General features: G+C 42.8%; 1 protein-coding gene across 2 annotated transcripts in view; it reads left to right on the top strand.

The window, feature by feature from the left end:
- The first annotated feature begins 13,282 nt into the window (after nt 1-13,282).
- The window catches only part of LOC142777265 (uncharacterized), a 38,629-nt gene continuing 26,182 nt past the window's right edge, over nt 13,283-25,729 (top strand). For both annotated transcript variants that reach the window (XR_012887997.1, XM_075881585.1), the window contains exons 1-2: nt 13,283-13,404; nt 16,604-16,726. Coding sequence is in view for 1 of the 2 variants with exons in the window: in XM_075881585.1 (XP_075737700.1) it covers nt 16,641-16,726 (86 nt within the window). In the remaining variant the exon portion in view is untranslated. The remainder of the gene's footprint in view (nt 13,405-16,603; nt 16,727-25,729) is intronic.

Raw genomic sequence — 25,729 nt, 5'->3', positions numbered from 1 at the left:
ATCTTTTTTTTCCCCGATTTAATAAGGCGCTGCCATTGTATGAAGTATCAGTGTTCCACGTACTAGCCAATCTAGGCCCATTAAATAGTGTGAAAACGCCGCATTGCACCGACATGGCGATGAATGCTCCTAATACCTGAGTAACGATATTAGGTCCCAATGTTGCGATATGATATGAGAGATGGCGGAGTGGAGGGTTCAGCAGTTTTGACAATCTGGTATTCTTTAAGGTGCACTTTTGTGGCACAGTACACGGGTCTCTAGCATATCGCCTTTATTGAAATGCTAACGCCGCTGCCGGGATTGAATCCGCGATCTTCGGGACAGCAGCCGAGAACAATAACCAATTCCCCAACACCGCGAATCGCAATGTACACTGAATTGGTCAGGTATTAAAGTGGGAAGCGCATGAGGGGTGCGTAAAATAAACAAAAGAAAATTGGCAATGTTGACGTGTAAACTTCGTGTGCAAGGTACACTACGCCACAATGCTTCTCTAGAATTATCAACTGCTAATTAAAAGTACGTGGCATGACGGGGGCGAAACAGGAGTGAACACTCTTTGCCTGGCGCAACTGCTAAAATGAAGATGAGGCCGTCATACAGAAAACTGGCACACCATGCTTTCGCTGCGTTTTCTCAGGTGCTATTAACAGCAACGTAATGTCACTGCCGCTAAGGGAACAAAACTGGGAATATCCGAGACGGGTGACTATGCCATGTGAGTCACGACCACACTCACTCCAAGTACTCGAGAAATCGTACTCACGTGTTCTTCTCGTCCGACGAGCTTGCCATCCCAAACTACTCGCACACCTTTAGAGGACAATCTGCAACAAGCAGAAGGTACGTTATATCGCGAAACTCAGAAAGAGGACCGGAGGGGTACTCAGAAGTCTGGTTAGAAACAATTCTCGGAACCAACTGCGCGAGTCAGCGCCCGTGTGTTTGTTTGTTTGTTTGTTTGTTTGTTTGTATCCTCTAATCCATGGCTCGTACCCACTCTGGGGGAGTGGCCAAGAGAACATATAGTCTCATATGGACGATAACTGCATTATTGCTTACAACGAAAACAAAAGGGGGGGGGGGGGGGAGTTGTATAGTGAAGACAGTATGTCAAAAAAAAGAGAGAAACCAAAATTTAGATAGTGAGAAAAAAGAATCAACAACAAAGTAGACACTAATAGCTACAACTTGATTTTGGAAGCCGACCAGACAGCTGGTTTTGCCAAACCCGATTAATTTGGTATGTCACGGATTTATCCAGAATAGAAAATTACATTTCGACCTGTTTTTTTTTAGTATCTGTTAACGTGGGCTTTATGTTGAAAAACGTTTAGAGTCTTGAATAAAATTACACACCGCATCGAATGCATCTCTGTGGCAATTTCCCAAAACAGAGGCACCAAAACTTAGAACATTTTCTGTGGTTAAATATAAACCTAGCTTCGCAAATGGAATACCTAAAAGTCGTTTCCTAATTAATGCCTAGTTACGACATGAGCCAAAATAATGTTCAATAGTTTCTGATTCTTCGCAGAACGGACAAAGGGGGGAAAGTGTCAGACCAGCTGTGTGTAAATAAAAATTTAATGGGGGACACGGCGCCGGAATCTGGAGATTATAATTTCAAGTTTTTTTTTGACGCACTCCACTGGGCTTTCCATGGAAATTTGAGGGGCTGATAATCTGTCCATTGTGTGATATTTTCTAAACTATCTGTAAAAATAGCAAATTTCCTATATCTAACCCCTGATAAGTATTCTAACTCAGGAAGCACTGAAATTACAGGTCCATCGAGTGATGCTCGCGCCAAAGCATCTGCCAATTAATTTATTTGTAATCCGCAGTGACCTGGGACCCACACTAATTTGAGGAGTTTTGAATGCGGCGGTGCAAATGTGTGGAACGCTGCTAGGGCACGAGATTGTTCAGAGGTTGTCAGAGCTGCACACACCGAAAGTGAGTCTGTTAGGATGATTGCACTGGTCTCGGTCGTAGGAGTTTTACGAAGAGCTAAAATAATAGCTACTAGCTCGGCTTCAAATATAGGAGTGAAATCTGGAAGCCTTACTGAAAAAGACCAGCCGAGGAAATCAGACGCAATTCCTACGCCTGCATTTTCATTGTTGACAGAAGCATCTGTAGCTATTACATTTTTTGTTTCTGCATGTACCAAATAATCGTTTAATATAGTGGTCAAAAATCTAAGAGATTGCAACTTGGCTTGGGGGGGGAAGATTTCATCGTACTCTATCCTAATGTTGATGGTTGAGGAATTAGTTTCAATTACTGTGCTAATGTCTACATTTATGCAATCCCGTTTTTTTTTAACGAAAATTATCTGAGGGGTATGAAACCGAGGCCAATGTGCAAGAGAGAAAGAGTCAGGGTCGCTGATAAATGCGTACTCTGATCTTCGCGCCGGTAAACTGTAGAACTTTAAGAAGGTTTGAACCGTTAGAATGCGGAATCGACAGAAGAGTGTTGGCAATCGCGCGTCTTGATACAATACATTATTCGCCACGAACCTGGGAAGTCCCTGGCATATTCGCAGGGCTTCTCGCTCTAACATTACTAGCGGTTTAGTTTTATAACCAGCGGCCCCCGAGAATAATACACACCCAAATTCTAATATTGGTCGCACATACATTTTATATATCATTAACATCGTGTGTCTGCGCAGCCCGTATTTTCTGTTGCTTAACCAGCGTAATAAACCTAACGCCCGTTGTGCCTTCGCTGTTACATATTCAATGTGTGGGCTCCAATTTAGCTTTCCATTATAAATCATTCCTAAGTACTTGACTGAATCAACTTGTGGAATAGGTTCCCGATTATACAATACCGAAATTGAAACTGTATCTGCTATAGGAAACACCAAGAGCGCACTTTTACTGATGTTCAATGACAATGAAATGGATTGCAACCAAATTTCTAGTGTATTAATATATCTTTGCAGTTTTTGATGTAGTGAGTAAATGTCGCTCTCTGCAGTGAAAAACGCGATATCATCTGCATAGATGTAGACACTGACATCCTGAGCAATTGGAATAGAGCTCATCAGTATATTGAATAATGCTAGAGATAGGACGGACCCTTGGGGAACACCACGTTTCTGTTTGAATTTATGCGAACAACAGCCATCCTTCACGCCATACGATTCCCTTGATTTTAGGAATTCTGCTATCCACTCAGTAATATACTGAGGAAACTTTAGACTCTGCAAGGTGGTCAGTAGAATAGAGTGCTCGACACTGTCGTACGCTTTAGCTATGTCGAGAGTTACTAATGCGGCGTACTGTTTCTTTTTACGAGCAAGCTGTATTCGACTCTCTAAATCCGCATGGGCGCACCAAATTGAGCATTCACAACGAAAACCAGTTTGATTTGGCTTCAATATGACCTTATTCGTCATCCAGGAGTTTATTCGGCCCTTTAAAACCCTCTCTATGAGTTTCACCATGTTCGAAGTTAGCGAGATGGGTCTGATATTTTCTATGGTAAAACCTAATCCTTGCTTTTTTATTAATGGGATTACCTTAGCTATTTTCCAGTCATACGGTATCCAGGCATTCTTTAAAGAGTAGTTTATAGGATTGAGGACGTCGCCGGGGGATAGCTTGAATAAAAGTTTAATCATAGGAACTGTGATTCCATCTGGACCAGGAGCTGACGATGGTAGATCTCGAATGACTTTTGATGCTTCAGACAGCGTTACGTTTTCGAAGTCAGTGCTTATGCTAGACTTTTGCCAGTTGAAAGCCATAATTGAAGAAAATCTTATTTCTAGACCTCTGCCAATTGACTCTAAAGAGTTCTTCGTTTCTTCCAATGATAGTTTTTCATAATCAGTATTTAATGTAGACGGCAGTATGTTGCGAGATTGCATATATTGAAATAAAATTTTCTTATTTTTGGATTTCGAGAGAAAATCGAAATGTGTTTTATCATATTCTTCTTTAGCTTGGGCCACCGTGTGTTTAAATACAGCGGCAAGAAATTTATAATCTGACCAGTTCTTAGGGGACTGATTATGTATTAACTTCTTCCAAGCTGCCTGTCTTCGTCTGTGATCTCGTGAACAGTTGGAATTCCACCAGGGGCTATAGGGTACTCTCTTCGCCGATTTGACAGCAGATTCGGCGTTTTTGTATGCCCTTTTGATTACTGCGCTTATTTTCATAGCTTTAGTGTCATCTCCATCCTGAGAAGGAGCGCCTAAAGCAGTTTTGAGGTCGTGTTGAAATTTTGCATTATTTATATAGGTTCGGGCATGGAAGCATGATGATTTGATGGGGCAAGCGATCTCGAACATTATTGGAAAGTGGTCACTGTTGGAGGCGCAATCAAGGGCTGTCCACGATGTACTAGCAATGGCCGAGTCTACAAAGCTTAAATATAAGGCGGAGCGTAAATGACCTCGAATAAATGTGGGAGTTGTAGCGTTCAGGCACAATAAGTTGTTGTCTACCGACCAGTCCCACAACCGTTGTCCACACTGATCTGTTCTAAAATCCAGCAGGTATGGTGAGAGTTGAAGTCGCCAAATATAATTTTTTCTTTACAGCCTGAATTAGCAGCCATATCTAACAAACTCGTGTCTTGAACGCCTGCAGGAAAGTAGACGTTCATTAGCGAGAAAGGCAAGTATCCTGGCAAGGTAATATCTAACGCGAAAATTTCGCATTCAGAAGACATACATTTGTATGAGTTTTTAACTTTTAAACTAATTTTATTGTTTATAAAGAAAGCTAAACCTCCACCTTTGGATGGACGGTCTAGACGAAAGATTTGGAAGTTGGGTAGGTGAAATACATGATGTGTGGATAGCCAAGTTTCTTGTAATGCAATAATAGCCGGATCGAATTTGGAAGACAGGTATAGCAGATCTGTTATGGCTGAGTGAAGAGATCGGCAATTCCAATGTATAATTTTAAGAGACCCTATGATTTCGTTAAAATGGTTTCGGCAATCGCCTTATCTAAAATACTTTCTTTTAGAAAATCGGTTTTTGAAAGGTTTTCTTTCTGGTATTTCTTGCTTTTTACATGTTTCGGTGAGCCAGGTTTTTTTGATACAGGGGATATAGAATGCTTTGGGCATTTGAGATCTATGTCCATATCTTGTGTGTCCTGAGAAGCTTCCTGTGCACCCTCGCTTTGCCTCTGAACGCCTTCTCCAGAGGGCTCTGCAGACTGTGCATTTGGTGGAGTTATCTCCAATTCTGCCTCACTTGTCGGGTGTGCAGACTCAGCATTTTTTACAGCCGTACTTATATGTATCTGTGCTTCATAGCCTTGTGCGATTTGGTTATTCACAATGTGCGACAGCGACTCACATAGGGTGGTAGCAAGGCGTTGCATAGCCTTATCCACAGCCTTCTCGATCATGTCCGCAATTGATAGGGAAAAGGATGCTTTCATTGTTATGTTATGACGGGCAGCTGCTCCTGCATACCCTTGAGTTCGGGCTTGGATTTCAGCAATGGCATCCTTTCGGGAGCATCGCCTTCTCTCTATGATTTCAAGTATTCGGATTTCACGTGCCTTGGCTGAGCAGTTTGGGTTATCAGTGCAGTGTGCTTCATGGCAAAGACAGCGCTTTTCTTCATTACTTTTACAGTCGTTTGAGTTGTGCGTCTCACCACAAATTCTGCATCTAGGTACTGACCTGCACCCTTTCACTGTGTGCCCATAACGCCAACACTTAATACACTGTAGGGGACGAGGTGATAGTGGTTCCACTCTGTATATTAAAGGCCACGCTTTGATTTCGGTTGGGCGATTCGACCCGGCAAATGTAGCAATCACGGACTCCGTTGAGACCTTCTTCTTGTCCACAACTCGACTACATCTATAGATAGCTATCACACCTGCTTCTGAAAACATATCTAATATCTCAGTTGGGGTCATGTTGACATCGACACCCCGAACGAGGCTTTTGACGCAAGCTAGGTGAGGTGGAAGGAATGCGCTCACCGGGTTGGTAGCGAATACCGAGCATTTTAGTAGGTCTCGAACACAGAGCTGGTCAGACGAGAAGCAAAGAATGCCACCCTTGCCGAACTGCCTGACCTCTGTGATGCTTTGGTAGTGAGTTGTAGCGGCTCTGAACTCCGTCTGAATCAATTTTGGATTCTTCATTCGTATAATACGATCGTTGCTTGGGACCAATGCCACAGGAACGAATGAGATGCCATTGCGTAAAAACAAGTCCCCTTGCAATTCCTGCGAAGGAAGGAAGCAGACCAGAGGAAAGCCCCTGGTCCAGGTGAGGAAAACGGCATCTGCCTGGTCGTACTATCTGAAAATACACTCGCTAATCAATTAGGACACTATAAAACGCTTACGAAAAAAAAGAATAAACAAAATCAATCACAACTGAATTCTTGGCCAAACTCTCAGAGCAGGCAAACGTCAGTCGCTGATCGAAAGCTGATCGAAAGACGATCGCTGATCGTTGTTGTTGTTGTTGTTGTTTCCCTGTGCAAATGGCTCGTACCCAAAGAAGGGGATTGGCCGATTATAAGGTGAATTTGCCCTAAACTTTCAGCATTGCGTCATTCCTACAAATTTTTTTGTAACTTAATTTTGATTTGAAATACCGATATCAAGCTTGCAGAAAAAAAGAAGAAAAATAGTGAGACAGTAATTTAGCAAGAAAATTGTTTAGTCGCAGTGATTTATTCTTGAACGGCGAATAAAACATCCCTGTGGCTGAAACCCAGTGTAGAGGCTCCAAATGAAAGAAGATCAGGTTGTGATAGTTGCAAGCCCAGTCTTTGAAGAGGTGGTGCTAGTATGCTTTGCCTGAATAAATCGAAACGGCGACAATGTAATAAAAAATGACTGATCGTTTCCTCTTGATTACAGTAAATGCACATAGGGGAATTCAATATGCCTGATATATGCAAGTAAAAATTGAGGGAGGTAACGCGGCAACGAAATTTTGTGATGACAACTTCCATCATCCTTGAATTAGTCAGTTCACTGCGCCAGGGAAATAACAAGTGTTTGTACTCTGGAGAAGCCGTCAGTGCAGGGTCAGATAAATTTTGCCTGACTTTAAGTGTGCGAAATCGCGCCACCGTAATGTATACTGTATGAGGGAAAATAGGAATAATTGGTGTCGAAAGGGATGCCTTCGCAAAAGAATCAGCTATTTTGTTTAACAACAAACCTTTGTGCCCAGGTGTCCAGATTAAATTAATACTTCGGAGATGACAGGGGATCAATGATTTAAAAAGTTTGACTATAGGTGAGTGACCAGATGCGGACAGAGAAGAGCACACTGATAATGAATCAGTTATGACTCCTACGACTGCAATGGAAATATTTACCTTTCGCAAAGCTAACATTATTGCCATGAATTCAGCCAGAAATACAGGAAGAAAATCCGGTAAGCGAAGTGAAAATGACCAATCAAGTACGGGGCAATATATTCCAACGCCTGGTTTTTCATGTGATTGAGATGCGTCCGTTGCTATAATGACATTTGTTGGCAGATTACTAAAATGGTCCTGCAATCAACCATTTAAAATTCATGGAGGTAGTAGCTTAGCGTGAGTTGGGAAGATATCATGGTAAACAATTGCTGGAGAATTTTGTTGCTCAGTTAAAGGAATCAGATCACGAACGTGTACATTTAGAGGCTCAAGTAACGATTGAACAAATACTATTTGTGGTTTGTTAAATCTGGGCCAATGCACTGAGAAGAATAGGTCAGCATTGGAAATAAAAATAATTTGTTCAGGGTTAAACGTTGCTTCATATAATCGTAAAAAGGTCTGCACAGTAAGAATGTTAAAGCGACATAATAAGGTTGGTATTCGTGCTTCAAGGTATAACACTGCATTTGGAGTATACTTTGGAAGTCCTAAGCAGAGCCGTAAAGCCTCTCTTTCCAACAGAACGAGCGGCCGAAGTTTGTAGGCTGGTGCACCAGAAAAAAGAATGCAGCCAAACTCCAACACAGGTCAGACATACATTTTATATATAATCAAAAGTGCCTTCCTTTTCATACCTGATCTACAATTGCTCAACCTTCTCAATACGCCCATCGCGCGTACTGCTTTTGTCGCGATGTATTCAATGTGAGGGCGCCAATTTAGATGTTCATTATACGTAACTCTAAAATATTTCAATGATTGTACTTGTGGGATATCTTGAAACTTGTAAATAATAGATATGTGCACGGGATCTTTGATTGGAAAAACGAGAATAGCACATTTACCGGTATTCAGGTTCAACATCAATCCATCCAGCCAATGTTCTATTTTATTAAGATATGCTTACAAGATAGTGTAGAGACAGTGGAAGTCATGTGCCATAGCAAAGAAAGCAATGTCATCAGCATAAACATAGGTTTTCACATCTGGATGAACAGGGATGGTACTAAGCAATAAAACCGGAGAAAGTACTGACTTCTGAGGTACACCTCGGGTTTTCTTGTGCTTACAGGAAGAGAAACCGCCTTGATAACAATAGAATTCTCTTCTACTTCAAAATTCCGTCACCCATGCTACTATATACGGTGGAAGTCCATGACTCCATAACTGATTAGTCAAGATAGAATACTCTACACTATCATATGCTTTACATATGTCTAACGTTACTAAAGCCGCAAAGTGCTTTTTGTGACGGGCAATATGAATACGACTTTCCAGATCTACATGTGCATGCCATATGGAATATCTAGATCTAAAGCCAATTTGGGAAGAACTCAACAGTTGTTTCTCGTTAATAAACCTAATTATACGACCATGAAGTACCCTTTCAATAAGTTTTACTACATTAGATGTTAAGGCTATCGGTCGTATGTTGTCTACATTATAGCCTGCCTCCTGTTTCTTAAGCAATGGTATAATTTTCGCAGTCTTCCATTCAGAAGGGATCCATGCTCTTCTAAGGGAATAATTGACGAGACCTAACAGATCATTCGGGTATTCCCTGTGATGTATTTTTGGCATTGTATTTGTTATTCCATCAGGGCCTGGTGCTGCATTTGGCAATCTTTCCATAGCCTGATTTAATTCGCAAGTCGATATTTTTGTGTAGTCATAGATGGTTGTTGTGTAAGCCGAATTAGGAAGATGCGTTGAGAACCTGTTTTCTAATTCTTTAGCCAACTGATTCAATGATTCCTGTAGTTCCTGTGAGGTGTAAACTACTGAGTCAACGGTTCCTGGTATAGGGGTCTTCTTCCTACCACGAAGCAAGTTGAATAAAGCACGTTTGTTATTTGATTTAGACAGGTACTCGAAATTTTCTTGGTCATATTGCTCTTTCGCTCGCGATACAGTGCGTTTAAATGTTGCCGCAATGAACTGATAATCCTTCCAATTTTTTGGACTCTGATTACATATAAGTCTTTTCCATGCGGCTTTTTTTTCTTCTATAATCTCGTGTGCACTCATCATTCCACCATCTACTAGGTTGGGCACTTTTGGATGACGACGAAGCAATTACAAATTCTGAAGTGTTCTTGGAGATTTTTAAAGCAGAACAGAGATTTCTGCCGAGGTCTTCATTTTGACCACTGGACACTGCCCTAATGTTGGAACGCAAGCAGTCTTTAAATGTTTTGTAATTGATCAATGTTTTCTCTGTCCTTTCAATAGAATTCACAGCACATGAGATTTCAAAGTATACAGGAAGATGGTCACTGTTTGAAGAGAAATCGATTGTTTTCCAAGACTTTATTGAAACACTTGGGCTGCAAAACGTGGGATCTAATACCGATCGTGTCCGTCCGCGAATAAATGTAGGCTGTCTATTGTTTAGGCAGGTAAGGTTTTTATTAATCATCCAATCCCACAGAAGAGTACCAGAAGGGTCTGTTCGAAATCCCCATGAAACATGATGTGAGTTGAAATCACCAATCAGAAGGAAATTATTCTTGCAATTAGCTAAGGCAGTATCCGATTGTTGAGTATTATGCAAACCTGTTGAAAAATATGCGTTTATTAGTGAAAAAGGGTGGTGCCCTGGCAGACAGAGGTCTATTGCCAAAATTTCATAGTCTGTGGACATAAGCTGAAAAGCTATGCTCGCTGTTCGGCAAAATTTATTCGAGACTAGTATAATTAAACCACCTACAAGTGATGGACGGTCTAACCGAAATGCTCTAAAATTGTTTAAATGATAATTCTTAACAGGGTTAAGCCAGGTTTCTTGTAATAAGATTATATCCGGATATAACTGATTAATTAAGCAAAGTAAGTCAGTAGAAGCAGAAATCAAAGACCTACAATTCCACTGTAGTACTTTCAAAGTATCTATGTTGACGAGCAAAACACTTCAGCAACGGCAGCTTCTAAAGTACTCTCCTTAATAAGTGCACTGGCATTTTCGCTGCCCTTTTTGTGTTTTGTGTTTGGGCAAGGAGATTTTAATGGAGATCCAGTGCGCTTCTGACGCCTGAAATCTTGGCATATGTCCATTTCATTCTGATCCTCCGCGTGGGTCGACGTAGAAGGTACGGACAAAATTGGGATTTTCTCCTCTCGGGATTGCCGCTGTGGGGCTAAATTCGGTATCTCTTCCACTGCACAAGGTGCCGACTTGGCCATCGGTACTGCTACTGCAGAAGCCAGCTGTGTCATCTGTGAGCAATACACTTGAGAGATGCACTCACTTACGCTCGTAACTATATGTTCCAGCGCTTTCGACATCGTCTTTTCTACTGCAGCCTCAATAAGATTAATAATCTTCGTCTCACTTAGTTGTTCGTGCCTCAACGCGACTCCGGCATATCCAAAGGCCCTATCCTTCACAACTGTTATTGCTTCTCGCCGCGAGCAACGACGTCTGTCCATGATTTCTAGAAGTTGCGTTTCATTAGACCTTGCGGTGCAGTTCAGATAATCGGCCGCGTGATTTCCTGCACAGAGGCAGCACTTTTCGGTTTCGGCGTTGCACTCCTTCGATGGGTGGGTATCGCTACAGATGCGGCAACGTGAATTTGATTTACAGCCCCCTGCACTGTGACCAAAACGCCAACAGTTTTGACATTGGAGAGGACGAGAAGCGAGACGTTCGACACTGAAAATGGGCGGCCATATTTTCAACTCAGATGGACAGGAAGTGCCGGCAAAGGTAGCAATAACCAACTCAGTGGGGACTTTCTCACTGTTAACTAATCGGTTGCATCGGTACACAGCTATGACCTCAGCATCAGACAGCTTTTCCAGAGTCTCAGCGGGCGTTAATGTAGAGTCGACTCCTCGTACAATTCCCTTAGTGCACGCTAAATGAGGCGGGATAAATGCACTTACCGGGACCGAAGCAAATGGCTTGCATTCTAGGATATCAGAAACGCACGAAGGATCTGACGATCTGCATACCAAACCACCTCTTCCGAACTGACGAACATCACTTATCAGCTGAAAGTGCGGCGTCATGGCCTGCAACTCCACCTGGATCGCCTTCGGGTTGTTGAGCCTAATAAATCCACCACTCGAGTGTACCAGCGCAACAGGGATGCTTCCAACACCACTGCGGAAAAAATATTCCAATGGCAATTCATCATTAGGCAAGGAGGCTGACCAAGGGCTATGCCCTTGGCCAGGAGATGAATTAGACATTAGCACTAATTCGATTGCTTAAAGAAGTAATATGCCACGTCAGCTAGTTTCAACAGGTCAAATTCACCCAAAAACTCAGCCAAACCACCGTCCGAAAGAGTCCGAAGGGACGAGCCCGGTTCAGAACGAAGCCCGGTTCAGCGGAAGATCAGCGGTGATGGCGTCCGATGGCGTCCCTTTTCCGGGTCGACCATATCGTCAGTCGCTGCAAGCAAGGCCCGTGACTGCTGCTCTTCTTCTTCTTCACTTCTTCCCCTGGTTGCTCGCGCTTCTTTGAGCGTTCAGGCCAAGGATATATTAAAAAAATTTTGGAGTGGAAGCTCCCGTAATGCTTTGCCAGCAGTGTGAAGCCAGCTTTTGCCCTCCAAATATCTCAGAAACATGCTCAGCCGGTGGTGCCCACTTAGACATCAAGCGGGTTTTATTTGTTAGTTTGTTAATTTTAAATTAAAAGATAATTCGAAAAAAATACATGTAGAAAATTTAAAATATATAAAAAATTAGCATATATAAAATTTAAAAGATAATACACATAATTGTGCTTAAACGTTATGTGTTGGCATAGCGACGTACGATATGCGATCGTAATTACTATTGTGTGCATATGTTTTGTGATTGTATCTACGCCACACGCTTTTCGCATATCTTTTAACTGTCGATTGCCGCTCCCTCGCGGATGAAAACAGGTAAATTTACGCTTACACACAAGCTTGAGAAGTTGAAGCTTGTTTCCCGGGGTCTCTTGCAATATAGTCGGTCACCACGCGAAATTAGTGTGATACGCCATTAATCCCTGCATCTTGTTGTATTTCACTTAGTGTATAGCTCTCTCGCTCGATCCCAAATCGAGCGCGGGGCGCGACGCTGCACGGCGGTGCCTCGCGTAGCGGCGACATCAGCTGATTGCACCGGCTGGCTTGCTTCGATTTGCTTCAGAGCAAAGAAATATGCCTTGAAAGATCGCGTACTGCACTATGTCAACACGTTACTGCTTTGTAGTCATCCTCAGATTCATTGAGAACTCTGATACAACTGATGCAGAGCTTCGCGTCGGCGACACGTACCGAACGTAAAACCGAACTACGTCTGTCGTAGAAGCAATATATGGCTGTCGTCTGCTAGAACAAAAGCAAAATAAAAAATCAGCAAAAACTTAATCTTTGTGTACTGTTTCTTTGCATAAACAGTTATTTTTAAAATATATTTCGCCACATATTCTAAGCCTTTTTAGTTTATTTTAGCAAAAGACTTTTTTTTTTCTGCAAACAGATATTCAAGTCAAATCCATCCACACCTAAAGCCACACGTTGCTTGTCCCCCCCCCCCCTTTTTTTTTGCGTGAGCATGCAGTTTCCGTGCGTTTCTCGTGTGTTCGAGCTGCTACGTTCTTAAGAAGATTGAAGGTAAAAGCATATAATTTACGCAAGGAAGCATCATTCCTCATTTGTGCTATGTGCAAATATTGCGCGCTATTCACGCGGTTTTTCAAGTGCGGATTAAGTGCGAGTCGTCCAAGGAATCGGTGGATTGTGCGGGCGCTCGAAGGACTCCAAGGTGACGGCTGACACATGTGGTTGCTTCCCTCAGGACAGTGTGAAAGAAACTAAAAGTAAGGGGGACACGTTATCATGTAGAATACGTATTCTCAGTGCAAGTGTGTGTTGCCGCACTCGAACGAGGCGTCGTGAAACGGCAGCCTTAGGCACCTTTGCGAGGGCGGTTACCGATACGCTTTGACAACGCTGACACCAGCGGAGCCATGGCGCATCGGCGCGGCCTTACTGGAGCTGATTCGCGACAACTGCGGCAACACGCATGTGTGTGGTGATCGATTTTTTCGTATGTGCGATGTAGTGAGGAGGATGCACATGGCGCTTGCTACGTTGTTAATTAAACGAAGCCTGCAGCGCCATTTGATGCAAAGCAGCATTTTGTTCACGTTCGCGGGTGATACATTTTGCAACTTGGCTCGATTCACCTAGCCAACCGCCTAAGTGGGTATGATAAGCTTACGTTCACGGTGGAGCATTATTCTGCCCCTAAACAGTGGCTTGTGCTTGGTAAACGTTGTAATGTGTGTGCTTAGTGTAGAGAGAGAGGTGTGCGTGCAATCTGTATGTGTGCTTGCAGGACGCCTTTGCTTGTAACTAATAATGTACCGGCTAGCGCCTACATCGTACGCCTGACTTTGAATAAAACTTGCATGCACAATGTGAGATTTTGTAATCTGCCAGAGCTGCTTTTTTAAAAATGATGTACTGCCAGCATGTTCAAAATGTGTTTCGCTGCTGTACGGCAGGGGTGCAGTTATCACGTTGTTGTGCAGTTGTTGTGTTGTTGGTGATGCAAGCATTTATAGTTTCGATTCATTAGTATTTCTCATGTAACTCATCAGGTGTTTCGCTGTTTCAGCACAAACAAGGCAAAGAGAGAAGGAAGATTGGTAGTGAGAGGACCAGTGTCGACTTTTGTTTGCAGTATAGTACCTGTGTTGGTCATACCTATATTGTGACAGCCTTTTTGTTGTGTTTTTACGTCCAATTTATGCTATGACACAGTTGTCAGCGATTCCAGAGAGAATACTGATATTAGCTTTTAGAGATCATAGTGACTGAATGCCTAGTAATGCACAGCACCAAGTAAGAACAAGAAACATCAGTATGATCAATGGGGGACGAGTACACACTATTATCTGAAAAATGTATTGTACAAAATGTTGCCTAATTAAGAGACCTCTCCCTGTTTGCGAACAGTGTGGTGTTACTTCAAGCACTGTGCCCACAATTCCCTCCCTCGGTGCAGGGGCTGGTTGGCAAGAAAGTTCTGCCAGCGGGACCTTTCCTCATAGCAGGGCTGCGTGAATCTGCATTTCTCATATAGAAAATTCGACGAATTGTTTTTCTAATGCCACTAAATGGTACAGTCCCTGCCTATAATGTACAATTATTTTAGGTCAAGATGCGGGGATTTGCTCGTATTAGATGGCAGCCATAAAAAAATATGTTCCTCCTCGAAAGCAAATGTTCTGTATGTTGACGGTGACAGATGTTTTGAGAAATATTGGCATGGTATGGATTTAAACGTACTCAATTTTTGTTGCGACTTGTGCACTGCAGTACGAAACCAGGCACAGCATTGGCTGCAGCAAGGTTTTAAGCTGCTGTGCGCTAGGTTACAGACAAGATTCTCACTCACGTCGCAAAATTATGATCAAAAGTGAAGGAAAAAGAAAAAAAAAAGAAAGCACTTTGTCGTGTGTGAGGCCGAGGTTAACGAATCCCCATGAAAATCAAAGTGAAGTTGTCGGTGACAATCCTCGTAGCCCACTGAAATGTATTTGATTTAAACTATATAGCTTAATTATATACATAATCTTTTGTGCAGTTACATTGCTTCATCTGACACCTACAATGCATTTGCATACTTACATTGCTCCCTTATGAGCTAACACACAAACAAGTAGTTTGCATCGTCTCTGCATGAATATCGAGCGGTAAAGGTACTAAGTATATGAGAAACGAGAATTTCTGCTTATTACATGAAGACATATGAGGCCTCCGATAAAACAATGTATACCTTTATTGGGTTTGCAAACTCGTCGCGGCAAGGCATACAGGCAGCTTCAGCAATGGTATCTTTCAGCCCAGTGACCATGCAATTTTTTTCTGCACACAGCGCAAACCCTGAGATGTAACCACTCGCAGATGATCACGTCAAGTGCATATTTACCTTGACTAAATCTCGAATCAAGTTTGTTTGACTACCGGTCGCTGCCACGAGTGCTATTGTCTTCGCAAACAAGAGACATTTTTATTCATACTGCACACACCACGCTCAATATTCTCAGTTGAACCGATATTCTCAATACCTTTCAATATACACTACATACCACAATCAACAGTGAACATTTTTGAAGACTATGCCGCTGTTTCTCGCAGAGGCCGCCATATGTCTTCACTTCTTCAAAATAAACAGCCAGCGTGGCAAATATTTTACCACACAGCTAGATGCTTGCTGACACATACTACAGCTAATGTCGCCATTGTAACGTGAAGTTTAAGCTTTGAAAAATGAAAACTTGCTCCAAACACCTCACGTCTGTTCCGCGCTGAGCCACCAGCGAGAGGTTTTCCAGCCACACCTTTTACGTGTACCAGTGAGATGATGCTGTGACCTACCTCGGTAGGGGCCTATCTTTGCACACTTTATGTGAATGAGGGTCCTGTTAGAAAAAGCAGCATTGTTGATTTCGTAACTTGTTCATTTCCAACTGGACCTTCATTTGCACGAGTAGTCTGACTGATAATATTCAGGTGAACTTTTGTGCAATAAATTAGACAGTTGGCAGTCTGTGCTTGCCCCATACTGTTGTTACTGGGGTTTCTCGTTGTTACTTTGCACAGTTCATTACCGCTCACCTACAGAAACTAGCCCAGCTTGCCGCTGTTTTGGATGAAATGCAGCTGGCAAGTGTGATAGTGTTCATAACACTAAATGCTCAAGCAAAAAATTATCATTTCATATTCAGTTAGTTGCATTCATATCAGTACATTATAAGTAATCATTGATTAAGCATGAATCCATGTTTTTTCACATAATGCTCACAACTTTAAATAATAAAATTATTGATGTTTATAAAGAACATTGGTTTTAGCAAAACTTTATGCTGTTTTCTTGAACAGCTGACAAAACGCAATTGCATTGCGTTTTGTCAGCTGTTCAAGAAAACAACACTTGCCACGAATTAGAATGTGTTTGAAATACATTTCAATTCTTCACCGAACTTCCAGTGACACTTCACATAGGTGGAACATTAAATTAACCATGGATTGATTAATTTTTAAGAACGGAGAGAATGAAGCGGCAGGTCGGGATACTTACTTGATATTGTCATTCGTTTTGCTACCCAGCACAATATCATGCAAACTTCCAATAGAGTGGTCATGCGTCTTGCATGTATATCTGTAAATCAAGAACTTCGGGTAGAACTATATTTGTCTCACAAATTGGTTGCAGGACTGTGGAGGCTTGTAGGGCTGCTTAGCCAATATGAATGGTGGAATCCCTGGACATGACATGTGTTCAACCATGCTGCATCAGCTGCTTGGTGTTTTCACGGCATCTTTACAGATGTGTTGGGTGAGTGAAGGAAGCAGGTTTCAACACAGGAAAAGCAATAATATGGCAGTACCTCTTGTGCGTGCCTTACATCCCAAGTATGCCAAATATTTCTCTTCCACCTTGTGGCCTGTAATTTTTAAAGAGACACTTTTTTTTGCTTTATATTTGAGCCTTGGTGCTTTGACAGGAATGTATTTGTGTTTGACAGCAAGTGTTCTTGAACAAATCACTGATCTCAATAATGACAAAACGCTTAGTCCTTAGCATAAGCTGGCACATATCTATAGTAGATTCAACTGTTTATTTTTTGCTGTGATGATAATGGGCAAGACACGAATGCAAATTCAGATTGGAGTGGTCGGTGACGTCTGTTTAGGCTGTGTTATGTTGCTTTGCAAGCAGAGTTACTTGTGGACACACATTCAATAAAGCCATATGATGTGCATTCTAAACAAAATTACCATATCACATTGCACTGCATGTGTCGAACAAATGCAGATATCTTTAGCTTGCCACTATAAAGTATTTTAAGCCAGCACAAGGTTGAAATTTAGTCATGGTGTTGCAGCTGTGTATGACTCTACTATGAATGCATAGCCGTGATAATTTTTCTATGTGCTACCGCAATAGTAATGTTACGCACATTGGATGATACAAAAGAGGTCCTCGCTTATTTCCCTTTTTTTTCGCTATGCTTCTTTCATTGGCTTGTCTCTTCTTGCCATGTGCTCCTCTTCACTGTGCAAGGAGCAAGAGCAGTGGGCACACAAACACGTATTTTAAAAAATGTTGTAAGGTAAGCAATGAGGGGCTGAACACTTCCAAAAGGCTCAAAGAGGAAAAGGTATTGTTTCTGGCTACTTTTTGGGCACCCATAGCTAGTTGTGCTGCTGCAGTTGTCATTGTTGATCAGGACACTATTCTGAAGTCATTGCACACATTTGCTTGAATTGTTAAAAAATAAAGGTGGTTTGGCACCCTTTAATGCACTTACATATAGAATTAGGTTTCAATGTGTAAGGAAAATCTGTTCACTCTAGATCAATCCTAATGATATCTTACATTCCGGAAATATTCACAGAAAAGCCCAGGAAAAAACTAAGTGATTTCCCCTTGAACGTGAAGGAGATACCCTGCTTCTAAAAGATCAATAGACAGTCTTGTGTTCTCGATATTACATTCACTAGAAAAATTCTGGTGTGGTGCTTTTCATGCATGTTGTAATAAGAGGGGTTTTTAATAGAATTGTAGTCACTGCTCTGTATTACTAAAATTGTTAACATAGTTATAATACATGAATGAATCACTTTATGCCTTTTTATTTTATGCAAATGGTGTGCTTACCCAGTCGGTATAACTTGATTTGGATAAAATCATAAATGCTCTAAAAATTTTTTTACCGTACTGCAGGTTTATTTTTAAAATATGCAACCATAGAGGTGAACGCAGTTGGTGGCGTGCTTGATTAATGCTTCACTATCACCACTCTAACTACACCGGCTACAGTGCATAGTGTGACAAAAATAATTGTACTTAACATTACTGGCAGCATACACTTTTATGTCTGAAAATGTGTTAGAAAGCCTGGTAAAAATGTGTGTACTTTTTTTTTTGCTCCAACTAAATATTCTGGTCTACTCAAAGCAGCTTCCGCTCTTTTAAGGTCCTCAAACTATTTGGTGTTCAAAAGAAGTATCAATGCCATATCCTTCATTTGTCAGCCTACTCACCACTATAATAATGAGAATTACCCGACAACATTAGCCAGGAATATATATGGGGATGTTATAAAAAGTAATGTCTAATCAATTGTCAAAAAACGTGAAACCATTAGCAACTTGTCACCAAGTTATGTTTTCGTTCACTTTTGTTTTCACAATTTTTTAAAGTTATTTTTGATGGCATCCCCTACAGTTTGTTTGGCATCATTGTCTATTAGTTCTCATTATAATGTGTTCAGCAAAGACAACGAACCCTTAAATTTATAGTTCTGCCCGCAGGGGCGCCTGCGTAAGTAGGCGTTTGGTGTGTAGCGACACCACGGACCCGAGCTAACGGGGGAGTTTTGACTCCCTCCCACGCCTAGCCGTGCGTGGCTTTGCCGTGTCCGGGGAAAAGGGGATCCTGGGGGTTGAGCCGACGCTGGGTGATTGGACCTTTAAGGCCCCCCGGCAGAGGCAACACACCCCTTTGGCCCCGGCTTCACGTAGACGGCACCCCTGGGCTGACCCACCCAGGGGAAATCGGCAGTCGCCTTTTCCTATCTCTCTCTCCCTACATCTTCGTCTTTTGTTCTCACTTTACATCTTTCCTGTATTCTCCTCACTTCTTTTTACTTCCAATTTTTCCTGGTGGCAAGGGTTAACCTAGTGTAAATATCCAACCTTGTGTAGATATATTAGGTTATAGCGGCCATGTACGGCTGGCGCTTGCGCCTCCTTCGCGTCTCGCAGCGTCCCCTTGTTGGGCTCGGTGGTGGGTGGCTGGCATGGCCGCCGAAAAAGCTATGAAATTTATGGGAACCCCTAGCCCTGTCACAAATAATCGCCCCTCTAAGAGGTGGCGCACCGATGTAATTCTTGAATTTCTCCCGAACAAAAAAGACAACTTCCCAAAATACCACATTATCCATTGTGAAAATACAGAAAAGAAAGCTAGAAACATTTCACCTTTCCTTGTATCGAAATGCCTTATAGAAACGCTGGGCGCAGGCTACAAGGCCACAAAGACCGCCAGTGGTGACCTGTTACTTGAAGTAAAAGACAACGCACAGTACCAGAGACTACATAAACTCACAGCATTTGGGGATCAGCCTATCACAATCACACCACATCGAACCATGAACACAGTGAAGGGTGTTGTATCAGATGGAGACCTGATGGACCTCTCTGATGATGAACTTCTAACAGGCTGGAAAGAGGAAAATGTCATTCAGGTGCAGCGTATCAAAATAAGAAGAGAAAATAAGGAAATCCCAATGAAGCACATCATACTCACTTTCACATCTAGCACCCTCCCAACTGAAATAGCAACAGGATATCTTAAACTGCCAGTTAGACCATACATACCCAACCCGAGGCGCTGCTTTAAGTGTCAGAGGTTCGGGCACGGCTCCCAGAGCTGCCGAGGACAGATTACCTGCGCAAAATGCGGCACCAAAGGTCATACCGCTGACGATGACTGTCAGCTACAAGTGCACTGTGCGAACTGTGAGGGTGACCATCCTGCATATTCCAGGTCATGCGTGGCCTGGAAAATGGAAAAAGAAATTATTAGTACAAAGTTTAAATTGAACATAAGCTTCCGTGAAGCGCGGCAGCGCGTTTTACCACATTTTTCTGGGAACACATCGTACGCCGAAGTGGCGCGAGGGGGGTCAGCACCACTTCGGTTTTCGGCAACGCCTTGGACCACGCCCAGCGTGCCGAGGCAAACGCCACAAGCCCCCATGGGGGGAGCAGCCTCGGCTGCCCCACCCTCCTTGAATACAGCCCCACCGAAGGCGCCTGTGAACCTTGGCAGCAGCCAGGGCACCACACAAACTAAAGAGGTCCCCTCAACCTCCAGCCCGGTGGGGTTTAAGGCTCCGTCTGTCACGACGAAGCCTACAACGAAAACATTATCTGTCGCCTCTCCTGAGGCGATGGACACATCAACTGCACCGGCGCAGACTGCACCAAAAGAGCGGCGGGGTTCCCTTGACCGCTCTAAAAAAGACAAAACGGTAATTACAGGGCCTTCTAAAGGCTCTGTAAGATAAGTCACTTCTCTCTTTAGACACCAGCCACACTCATTTCGTACACACAGCACTTCTTCACTCCCATAATGGAGACACAAATTATACAATGGAACGTCAGAGGACTACTTCGAAACCTCGACGATGTCCAAGAACTTCTAAACAAACATTCTCCAAAAGCGCTGTGTGTACAGGAAACACACTTAAAATCCAAGAATACAAATTTTTTGCGTCAATATGTTGTCTTTCGAAAGGACAGAGATGATGCTGTGGCATCATCTGGTGGTGTAGCCATTATTGTTAATCGAGGAGTAGCATGTAGCCATCTACCACTACTAACATCCCTAGAGGCAGTGGCTGTTCGAGCAGTTCTATTGAATAAGCTCGTCACCATCTGCTCTCTATACATACCACCGCAACACCGCCTGGAAAAACATGATTTTCATTCTTTAATAGCCGAGTTACCAGAACCTTATCTGGTTCTAGGGGACCTGAATGCGCACAGCGGTTTATGGGGTGACTGTCGATGTGATGCACGAGGTCGTCTCATCGAACAGTTCCTCTTTTCATCAGGTGCTTGTCTGTTGAATAGAAAACAGGCAACATATTATAACCTTGCAAACAATACTTACTCCTCCATAGACCTCAGTATCGCATCTCCTTCACTTGTACCATTACTTCAGTGGAAAGTCATAAATAACCCATACGGAAGTGACCATTTTCCTTTGGTTTTGAGTACACCAATAATACATGAATGTCCTCCACATGTTCCCAAATGGCTGATAAACAAAGCTGACTGGGAACAATTTCAAAAAATTACTCACTTAAGTTGGACCGAAATATGCGAATTAGGCATAGATGAAGCTGTGAAGTACTTCACAGCTTTTCTAACTGACGCAGCAGCCAGGTGCATACTGCAAACATCTGAAATGCCCGGCAAAAGACACGTCCCATGGTGGAACACGGAGTGTCGTAATGCGCGAAAGGAACAGAACAGGGCATGGAGATTGCTGCGCAACTCGCCAACAGCGGAAAATCTTGACACGTCCAAGAAAATAAAGTCTCAAGGAAGGAGAACGCGTCGGCAGGCCAGAAGAGAAAGCTGGCAGAAGTTTTTGTCAGGGATCAATTCATACACACAGGAGGCAAAAGTCTGGAACATGGTCGGTAGGATAGCAGGGAAACAAGTACACACACTTCCACTCGTAAACACTCAAGGTGATACCTTAGAAGATCAGGCAAACTTCCTCGGGGCACACTTTGAACGGGTATCCAGCTCGTCCCACTATACTGACACTTTCCAAAAATACAGAACAAGAATAGAAAAGCAGAAACTCGAACACAAATCCACTAGATACGAGGCATATAATCAAGCTTTCAGTCTAGCGGAGCTCCGAACATCTCTAAACTCCTGCAGCACTTCTGCCCCAGGTTCTGACCGTGTGGTGTATGAAATGCTAAAAAACCTACCAGCTGAAACACAAAAAACCTTACTTTGTTTGTACAATGCTATCTGGTTTTCTGGCACTATCCCTACCTCCTGGAAAGAGGCTATTATTATTCCCATTTTGAAAGAGGGCAAGGACCCTTCTTTAGCTTCAAGTTATAGGCCTATTGAACTTACAAGCTGCTTGTGCAAAGTATTCGAAAAAATGATAAACTGCCGACTTGTACATATCCTTGAAACAAACAATTTGCTCGACCCATTTCAGTGCGGGTTTCGAGAAAGTAGATCCACCACAGACCACCTTGTTCGTATCGAGGCACAGATCAGAGACGCCTTTGTCCATAAACAATATTTTCTCTCTGTGTTCCTCGATATCGAAAAGGCGTATGATACAACATGGCGTTTCGGAATTCTAAGAGACCTGTCCCACCTTGGTGTGCGCGGAAGAATGTTTCATATAATCGAAAGTTACCTGTCAAACCGGACATTCCGTGTCTGTCTGGGCAGTGTGCTCTCTCAAACATTTGTCCAGGAAACAGGCGTGCCACAAGGTGGCGTGCTTAGTTGCACACTTTTTATTATTAAAATGAATTCTTTGCACTTGTCCATTCCCCGCAATATGTTCTATTGTACATATGTCGACGACGTTCAGCTTGGCTTCAAGTCATGCAACTTGGCCATGTGTGAGCGGCAGGTTCAGCTGGGTTTAAATAAGGTCTCCAAATGGGCAGATGAAAACGGATTTCGACTTAACCCACAAAAAAGCACGTGTGTCTTGTTCTCTCGAAAGAGAGGCATGCACTCGGAACCTGACATTTGACTGAATGGGCAACGTCTGTCCGTCAAAGCCGAGCATAAATTCTTAGGCTTAATCTTGGACAACAAGTTGACCTTCGTACCGTACATCAAGTATTTAAAAACAAAATGTTTAAAAGCCATGAATGTTATAAAAGTGTTGTCACGTACTACGTGGGGTAGTGATAGGCAATGCCTCATGAACCTCTATAAAAGCCTCATCCGCACCCGCTTAGATTATGGGGCCGTTGTCTATCAGTCTGCCACTCAAAGTGCCTTGAAGATGCTTGACCCCGTGCACCATTTGGGCATCCGCCTTTCTACGGGTGCTTTTCGCACTAGCCCCGTAGAAAGCCTTTATGTTGAGTCAAATGAGTGGTCGCTTCATCTGCAAAGAACTTACATGTCCTTTGTTTATTTCCTTAAGGTGAAAGCAGACAAGAAGCACCCCTCATACTCTACAATTAATGATTTGTCGAGCTCAACTCTGTTTCAAAACAGGCCTTCGATGAGGCAGCCCTTCTCAATTCGCCTGAAGTGTCTAGCTGAAGAAACTGAAGTGTCACTTTAACACAGTTTAATGGCTCCTGTAGCATACCCGCCACCGTGGCAGTGGCAGAATATAGACTGCGATGTGTCTTTCCTAGAGGTTACAAAACATGCACCTATTGCCCATATCCGAACATACTTTCTGGAACTTCAACACAAATACACCTGTCCTGAGTTCTTCACAGATGCCTCCAAGACTAACTCCTCTGTGTACTACGCTGCTGTCGGCCCATCCTTTTCGGATGCTGGCCCTCTACATCCACGCACAAGTATCTTCACAGCGGAAGCTTACGCGATACTGGTGGCAGCTAAACACATCAAACAATTACAACTACAAAAAGCAGTAATTTATACAGACTCCCTCAGTGTGGTAAAGGCTCTGCACAGTCTTAAAAAACAAAAAAACCCAGTCTTTGTCTTACTTTACTCCATTTTGTGCACACTTTACACGCAGAAACAACATGTTGTAGTGTGCTGGGTGCCAGGGCACCGTGAGATCCAAGGTAACGTGAGGGCGGATCACCTCGCTGCATTCGTCCATGAGAGCACCGCCATTACATCCATATCAATCCCGGCCCTTGATCTCAAGCCGTCTCTCAAACTAAACCTCAGGGACTACTGGCAGAGCAAGTGGGATACACACACACAAAACAAACTACACGTTATCAAGCCACACCTTGGCCATTGGCCACCAGTATCAAAATCACGTCTAACAGAGGTAACACTAACAAGACTCAGGATAGGGCACACATAGACGACACACACACATCTTTTATCCGGTGGTGATCCACCATTGTGTGATAAATGTGGTGAGGCTTTAACAGTTCTTCACGTTTTAATCCAATGTAAACAGTTAGACACTCTAAGAAGACAACACTTCCCATTACCCTACCGACAACATATACCTTTACACCCTGCAATGTTTGTCGATAGGGAACCACTTTTCACCCATAAATCATTGTTAGCTTTTTTAAGAGATGTTAATTTTTACCATGTATTATACCCAGGCATTGCGTAGCGTGACCTCTCAAGAGAGGTCGCTGCTGCTGTGATTACATTTAAAAGCACTTGCCTCGCAGCCCTTGGACACAAGGGCACTGATGAGGCAAGTGTGCTGGTGCCAAATATTTTTACGTTTTTATTATCAAAACCTTTGTCACCCTTTTTAATATGCATATCACGCCACTGTCATGTCTTTAATACTTATGTTTTTACCCGCATTATCGTGAGGAATTTTAAGGCCCCTATACAGCCACGCAACATATCATTGTCCGCATCTCTATACTCATTGAAATGGCGCTCTTTGGCCATCAATTGGCCCTTGCGCCATAAAACACCACACATCATCATCAAATTTATAGTTCTTTCCTTTACTCATGAATCTGAAACAGTGAATCTTAGTAATCTTAGTGGTGTGCGACTTGTTTTTTTGATCAGTTGTGCGTGTGTTCATGTACGTGCATTTAGGTGGGAGGGCAAACCATTTTCACCTCCTAAGACTAGCAGATTTTCTGAGAACTAACAGATGCATAATGCTGCCAAAGAAGTATAGAGATATTGGAAGTATACCTAATGTAATTGTCAAGAAAGAAAAGTGGAAGAAAAGACAACTTGCCATGGCGAGGGACTGAACCTACCGCCTACGAATAAAGCGTGCGGTGCTCTACCAACTGTGTTATGTACCACAGCAGCTATTGCCCTTCTGCTTGGCAAGGTATATATGTGTACCTGATCATCGGAGAGACAGTCAGCCCCGCTTTTTGCGATCATGGCTAGTTTGGGACACTTTTTCTTTACTATTGGCATCACATAGCATGTGATGTTATTACAAGCTGGCAGCCTGACTATCGCCCCTGTGCTTAATGCACATATATACCCCATAAGTGGATGGATAGATAACTGTCATAGTAGCACAGTTAGTAGGGCATCAGATGCGTTATTCAAAAGCCACAGATTCGGTTATCGCTCACAAGTTATTTCATTCTCAATTACATTACAAATACTTCCAATAATATCCCTAGTATTTTTTCTGGCAGCATTGTCAGTTCTCATTAATATCGTTTCTAACAAACAAAAATGAGCCCTTCTTTCCTTTATTCGTAGTGAGGTACTCGTTGCGGCAGGCTTGGTGCCATGAGGTTGTATATGAGGGATAAGTGGTCAGCTGTTAGCTCGTGTAATAATATTGTTTGCTGCGTGCTACCAGTAGGCAAAAAAAAAAAAAGGTGTCCCACACTCGCCATATTGGTAACAAGCAGCGCTGACTGACTCTTGCATGATTAAATGCACATATATACCGTACAAGGTGGAAGGGGGGATCGCCGCCATGGTAGCTCAGTTGGTAGAGCATCGGATGCGTTATTTGAAGGTCGCAGGCTCGGTCCCTGTTCAAGGGCAGGGTATCTTTTTTCCTTCTACTTTTCTTTCTTCACAATTAAAACACTTCTATTCTTCTTGCAGATTTTCTGGTGTTTGCTAAAAAAGGTACCTTATA

This window comes from Rhipicephalus microplus, chromosome X (assembly GCF_043290135.1).
Source record: "Rhipicephalus microplus isolate Deutch F79 chromosome X, USDA_Rmic, whole genome shotgun sequence".
In the NCBI taxonomy this organism is placed as follows: Eukaryota; Metazoa; Arthropoda; class Arachnida; order Ixodida; family Ixodidae; genus Rhipicephalus; species Rhipicephalus microplus.
Note: the sequence above shows the minus strand (reverse complement) of the source record. Positions and strands in the feature narration are given on the sequence as shown.